General features: G+C 43.3%; 2 protein-coding genes across 2 annotated transcripts; both read left to right on the forward strand.

Annotated features, from left to right (window-relative positions):
• Positions 1 to 2,298: 2,298 nt before the first annotated feature.
• Positions 2,299 to 2,944, forward strand: LOC138907981 (uncharacterized). Its single transcript, XM_070198608.1, has 2 exons — positions 2,299 to 2,791; positions 2,901 to 2,944. The coding sequence occupies exons 1-2, from the start codon at positions 2,299 to 2,301 to the stop codon at positions 2,942 to 2,944; spliced, it is 537 nt and encodes a 178-aa protein (XP_070054709.1).
• A 144-nt stretch (positions 2,945 to 3,088) lies between these two features.
• On the forward strand, positions 3,089 to 3,586 carry LOC138907982 (uncharacterized). The gene has a single exon (XM_070198609.1). The coding sequence runs from the start codon at positions 3,089 to 3,091 to the stop codon at positions 3,584 to 3,586; it is 498 nt and encodes a 165-aa protein (XP_070054710.1).
• Positions 3,587 to 6,804: the final 3,218 nt, after the last annotated feature.

Below are 6,804 nucleotides of genomic sequence, written 5' to 3' on the forward strand. Positions count from 1 at the left end.
ATTTGCGTTGTTCGAAATTGCTAACATGACTTCGCAATTGCGACACCTGCATCTGGGTAAAAGATGGGGAAAACGAGACTTAGCTCATTTCTCACCATTTCTCAACCCTAAACACACTAGAGGCGATTTTCCAAGAGGCCTTTCTTCCCAAATTCATTGGTAAGTGAGTTTAATCCATTTCCTTTCAATTACCCATTACATTTCAAGAGATTTCAATATCAAATTTAGGATTTTCATGGTAGAAATTAGGGATTTGGGTAGAATTGGAGATTTTTGTAAAATTGAGATTTAGACCTCGAATTGGGGTCGGATTTCGAAACAAATTACATAACTGGGTCCGGGGGTAAATGAGAAATCGGGTTTTGGTCTGAATCTCAGGTTTGGACCAAGCGGGCCCTGGGTTGACTTTTTCCAAAATCATTAAAGATTAAATCTTTTTCACTCGTGGGTAGTTTTTAGAGCTTATTTTGAATTATTTGAACTATCTTTGGTTAGATTTGATTGGTTTGGAAGCTAATTATAGAGGAAAGGCCTCGGTTGAGCTTTGATTTAATTGCGGAGTGAGGTAATATTAGATCTAACCTTGAGTTGAGGGAATTAGGAATTTTTGAACTATGTGTTGTGTGGATTATGTGAGAAAATAACGTATATGCGAGGTGACGAGTATATATATGCAGTCAAGATATTTGTTTCCATGTTTCTCGTTATTTCATGAATCATCTCGTTCCATGCGTTAATTGTTACATGCTTTATGTGTCTTCCATGTCGTAATTGTTACTTCTAATTTATTTATTCTTGTATTATATTATTCGTCCCTTCCATGACCCTGTGTTTAATTGCTACTTGCCTTTAATTTTTTTACTTGCACACCTTGATTGTCACATGCTTTACTCGTCCTATTATTTTTATATTAATTGTTACATTCTAAGATGTAGTATTTGCGTGATTTGTTGATTTTATCAGACATCGATAAACTTGTAAAGTAGAATCTTCGAATTTTAAAGATTATTTGATTAATGCGTGGTCCTTTATTGCCTTGTACTTTTATTCTTTGATGTAGAAATCCTTGTAAATTGAGTTATTGGATTGTTACGGTACTTGCAATTATTTGGGGACCGATTGCACGCCGCACCGGAAATTGAAAGATACTGAATTGAAATGATGGAATAATGGTGGATACTTGATGTTGATAAATGATGATATGGTGGGATCGGTTTGGCGCCGCAACGGATTGTATATGTGGTACTTGATATTGATAAAGGATGATATGGTGGGATCGGGTTGTGCGTTGTAACAGGTTGTGTGTATTGTACTTATTGTTGTTGTTGTGTTGGTTTCAACATTTTATATGAGATAACGAGACTTTTTATTCTGGGCTTTCTGATAGTGGGGTTTGAGTTTATTTTCATAAAATAATTGATTTACTTCCATTTCCATTTCTGATAGTGGGGTTTGAGTTCATTTTCACGTCGGCTTGCCTAGCAAGTAGATGTTATGCATCATTGTGACCCCGAGATTGGGATTTCGGATCGTGACAAGTTGGTATTAGAGCACTAGGTTGCCTATGTCTCACGAGTCATGAGAAAGCTTAGTAGAATTTGGAGGATCGGTACAGAGTCATCTGTACTTATCTTCCAGAGGCTATGGAGTTTTAGGAAAAAATTCACTTCTTTCTTTCCCTATCGTGCAATTTTGTTCTATCATTGATGTTTGAATCATTCCATTCTTTCTCCCTCGCAGATGATGAGAACACGCAAAGCATCTACAGTCTGGCAGGAGCCAGATCCCTCTGTTGTATCTACTATTAGGGGTAGAGGCCAAGGCAGAGCTCAACCTAGAGCTCGAGCAACAACACCTGCAATGGAGCCTCAGATTGATCATGAGAAGGAGATCCCAGCTTAGACCATACTAGTCGGACCAGCTTAGGTTCCGGAGGGATTCATAGCCACTCCAGTACTTCAGGATGCTCTAGTCTGCTTGGTGGGCCTTATGGAGAGTTTGGCCTAGACCGGTAAATTTTTGGTGGCAACAGCCGTCTCTCAGGCTTGGGGAGGAGCACAGACTCCCGCTACTCATACTCCGGAGCAGATAGCTCCCCTATATCAGACTCCAACAGCCCAGCCAGTTGGGGTAGTTCACCCGATTGTTGTGGCACAGGTCGGAGATATGCCTGCTATGTCTTCTGAGGCCTTGATGAGGCTAGATAAGTTTACCAAGTTCTTTCCTGTTCATTTAAGCGATGCACCTTATGAGGATTCACAGGACTACTAGAACCATTTCCACGAGGTGTTGCGCAACATGGGTATTGTGGAGACCAATAGGGTCAACTCTCCAGTGTTCCAGATGACCGGTTCTGCAAAGAGATGGTGGAGAGATTATGTGTTGAGCAGACTAGCTGGTTCACCTTCACTTACCTGGGATCAATTTTCACAGCTATTTCTAGAGAAGTTCAATCCTTTCACTCTAAGAGAGGAGTATCGCAGGCAATTTGAGCGCCTTCAGCAGGGTGGCATGACCGTCACCCAGTATGAGACTCGATTTGTGGACCTAGCTCGCATTGCCATTGTCTTTCTCCCTACTGAGAGGGAGAGAGTGGGGGGATTCATTGAAGGACTCACTTTCAGTATCAGATTGCAGATAGCCAAGGAGACTGGAGATGATATTTCTTTTCAGAGAACCGTAGAGATTTCTAGATGGATCGAGATGGTTCGTGATTATAAGAGGGGCCTGGAATCAGATAAGAGGCCTCGTAATTTTGGAGGGTTCAGTGGTGCCTCATTTGGAAGAAGGGGTACTTTGGGTAGTGGCCATCCCCCCCATGTCATTTCAGTCAGCACTTCAGGCATCCCACGATGCTTCGGATAGTCATGGTCTTTATGTATCTCATCCTGGGCATCTAGCCTACAATGCACCATCAGCTCCTATTATTGCGCCTCTTATCTAGAGTTACCATAGTAGTTATTTGGCCCGATTGGGTCAGTCTCAGCTTCAGCAGCCGGGAGGGTGTTTTAAGTGTGGGGGTACATGTCACATCAGGAGGTACAGCCCGAGATTGTTGAGCAGCATGCCACAACAGAGTTCTCATGCCATGGTTTCGGCACTGGTTGCTTCACCGCCCACTCAGCCAGCTAGAGGCGGGGGCCAGGCTGCCAGATGTGGGGGTCAGGCTATTAGAGGTGGAGATCAAACCGTTAGAGGTGGAGGCCAACCAGCTAGAAGCCGTCCAAGAGGCGGAGGTCAGGGTGGTATGTCCCAACCCTATTTTTATACATCCCCAGCTAGACCTGAGGCCGGGTCATCTAACGTTGTTATCACAGGTATTGTTCTAGTTTTCCATAGAGATACTTTAGTTCTATTTGATCCGAGCTCTACTTATTCCTACGTGTCATCCTATTTTGCTTTATATCTGGTTGTACCTCGTGATTCTTTTAGTGCTCATGTGTATATGTCCATGTTTGTGGGAGATTGTATTATTATAGATCGTGTTTATAGCTCATGTGTGGTTACTATTGGGAGTCTTGAGACTAGTGTCGATATCCTACTTCTTAATATGATAGACATTGATGTTATTTTGGGCATGGATTAGTTGTCACCGTATCATGCTATATTGGACGGTCACACCAAGATGATGACTTTAGCCATGCCGGGATTGCCTCGATTAGAGTGGAGAGAGACTCCTATCCATTCTACTAGCAGGGTTATTTCTTATGTGAAGGCTCAGCGTATGGTCGAGAAGGGATGTTTAGCTTATTTAGCCTATATTCGTGATTCTAATGCGGAGGTTCCTTCCATGGATTCTGTATCATTGGTGCCTGGTTTTCTAGAGGTGTTTCATGCAGATCTATCGGGGATGCCACCTGAAAGAGATATTAACTTCTATATTGATTTGGCTCAGGGCACTCAGCCCATTTATATTCCACCATACTGTATGGCCCCGCATGAATTAAAGGGACTGAAGGAGCAGTTGCAAGATTTACTTGATAAGGGATTCATTAGAGCTAGTGTATCACCTCGGAGTGCCCCAGTGTTGTTCGTGAAGAAGAACAATGGTTCGATGAGGATGTGTATAGACTATCAACAGTTGAACAAAGTCACTATCAAGAACAAGTATCCATTGCCGAGGATTGATGACTTATCAAATTACCAAAAATTACTAGGTATGACAGTGCTAGAGTGTTTTTGAAGATTGATTTGAGGTCTGGCTACCATCAGTTGAATATTAGGGCATCAGATGTCCCTAAGATAGCTTTTTGGACTCGGTATGGAATTATGAGTTCCTAGTGATGTCATTTAGGTTGACAAATGCCCCTACCAACATTTTTGGTTTTGATGAACCGGGTATTTAAGCCCTATTTGGATTCTTTTATGATTGTATTCATTGATGATATCTTGATCTACTCTCGCAATCAAGAGGAGCATGAGCAACATCTTCGAGTTGTACTTCAGACTCTGAGAGATAGTTAGTTATATGCCAAGTTTTCAAAGTGTGAGTTTTGGTTGGACTCGGTCGCCTTTTTGGGACATGTTGTATCGGCCGAGGGTATCAAAGTGGATCCTAAGAAGATTGAGACGGTTCACAACTGGCCTAGACATACTTCAACTATAGAGATTTGGAGTTTTCTAGGTTTGGCGGGTTATTATCGCTGGTTCGTGGAGGGAATTTCATCCATAGAAGCCCCTGACTAGATTGACCCAGAAGGGTGCTCCATTCAGGTGGTCTGACGAGTGTGAGTTAAACTTTCAGAAGCTCAAGACTGCTTTGACTACAACCCTAGTGTTGGTGTTGCCCACAGGTTCAAGATCCTACACGGTGTACTGTGATGCATCGCGTATTGGGCTCGGTGCAATTGAAGGTTCATGAGAAGAATTGCCATGTTCATGACTTAGAGGTTGCCGATGTTGTTCATGAACTGAAGATGTGGAGGAATTACCTCTACGGCGTGTCGTGTGAGGTATTCACGGATCATCGGAGTCTAAATTATTTGTTCAAGCAAAAGGATCTCAACTTGAGGCAGTGGAGATGGTTGGAGCTGTTGAAAGACTATGATATTACCATTTTGTATCATCCTGGGAAAGCCAATGTGGTGGTCGATGCCTTGAGTAGAAAAGTTATGAGTATGGGTAGCCTTGCGTATATTCCAATTGCTGAGAGGCCTCTAGCATCAGATGTTCAGACTTTGGCCAATCAGTTTGTGAGGTTAGATGTTTCGGTGCCCAATCGGGTTCTTGCTTACACGGTCTCTCGGTCTTCTTTATATGAGCACATCAGAGAGCGTCAGTATGATGACCCCCATTTGCTTATTCTTAAGGACACGGTGCAGTACGGTGGCGCCAAGCAGGTTACTATTGGAGATGATGGGGTATTGTGGATGCAGGGTTGGATTTGTGTGCCTAATGTGGATGGACTTACTGAGTTGATTCTTGAGGAGGCATACATTTTGCGGTATTCCATTCATCCGGGTGTCACTAAAATATATCATCATTTCAGGCAGCATTATTGGTAGAGAATAATAAAGAAGTATATAGTTGCATATATGACTCGGTATTTGAATTGTCAGCAAGTAAAGTACGAGCATCAGAGGCCTGGCGGTTTGCTTCAGAAGCTTGAGATTCTCGAGTGGAAGTGGGAGCGTATTACCGTGGATTTTGTTGTTGGGCTCCCACGGACTTCGAAGAAATTTGACGCAGTATGGGTCATTGTGGACAGGTTGACCAAGTCGGCATATTTCATTCCAGTAGCAGCTGCCTATTTTTTAGAGCGGTTGGCTGAGATCTATATCCGGGAGATCATTCGTCTTCACGGTGTGCCGGTGTCTATAATTTCAGATCGGGGTACGCAATTCACATCGCTCTTCTGTAGGCCTGTACAATGTGATTTAGGTACACGGGTTGAGTTGAGTACATTATTTCACCCCAGACAGACGAGCAGTCCGAGCGCACCATTCAGATATTGGAGAATATGCTCCGCGCATGCGTTATGGATTTCGGGGTTTTTTGGGATCAATTCTTGCTGCTTGCGGAGTTTTCCTACAACAACAGCTACCAACCGAGTCTTCAGATGGCTCCCTATGAGGCATTATATGGGAGATGGTGTCGTTCGCCAGTTGGTTGGTTTGAGCCGGGAAAGGCTTGATAGTTAGGTACTGATTTGGTTCAGGATGCCTTGGAAAATGTCAAGATGATTCAGGATCAACTTCACACAGCTTAGTCTAGGCAGAAGAGTTATGCCGATCGTAGAGTTCATGATGTTGTATTCATGGTTGGAGAGAGGATTCTGCTCTGGGTTTCACCCATGAAGGGTGTGATGAGGTTCGCAAAAGAAGGGCAAGTTGAGCCCTAGGCATATCGAATTTTTTAAGATTCTTGAGAGAGTGGTTGAGGTGGCGTACAAGTTTGCATTGCCATCTAGTTTATCAGTAGTCTATCTGGTGTTCTATATGCCCATGCTCCGGAAGTATCACGGTGATCCGTCCCATATTTTAGATTTCAGCTCAGTCTAATTGGACAAGGATTTGACTTACGAGAGGAGTCGGTGGCCATTCTAGCACGACAGGTCTGGAAGTTGAGGTCCAAGAGTTGCCCTCCTATTAGAGTACGTTGGAGAGGTCAGCCGATCGAGGAAGCCACGTGGGAGTCCGAATACGATATGTGGAGTAGATATCCACACCTTTTCACCAGTCCAGATACTTTTCTATATCGTTCGAGGACGAACGTTTGTTTTAGAGGTGGAGAATTTAATGACCCGATAGGTCATTTTGAGAATTAGCCTCTATTTCTGTGTTTCGAGATCTCGATTAGCTCCGT

Source organism: Nicotiana tomentosiformis, chromosome 3 (assembly GCF_000390325.3).
Source record: "Nicotiana tomentosiformis chromosome 3, ASM39032v3, whole genome shotgun sequence".
In the NCBI taxonomy this organism is placed as follows: Eukaryota; Viridiplantae; Streptophyta; class Magnoliopsida; order Solanales; family Solanaceae; genus Nicotiana; species Nicotiana tomentosiformis.

Bases quoted from the DNA above. Each gene is read 5' to 3' on its own strand.
- LOC138907981 (XM_070198608.1), top strand. From the start codon at position 2,299: ATGGGTATTGTGGAGACCAATAGGGTCAACTCTCCAGTGTTCCAGATG. The intron at 2,792-2,900 runs GTACTTTGGGTA...CTGGGCATCTAG, and splicing joins TGCCTCATTTGGAAGAAGGG to CCTACAATGCACCATCAGCT.
- LOC138907982 (XM_070198609.1), top strand. From the start codon at position 3,089: ATGGTTTCGGCACTGGTTGCTTCACCGCCCACTCAGCCAGCTAGAGGC.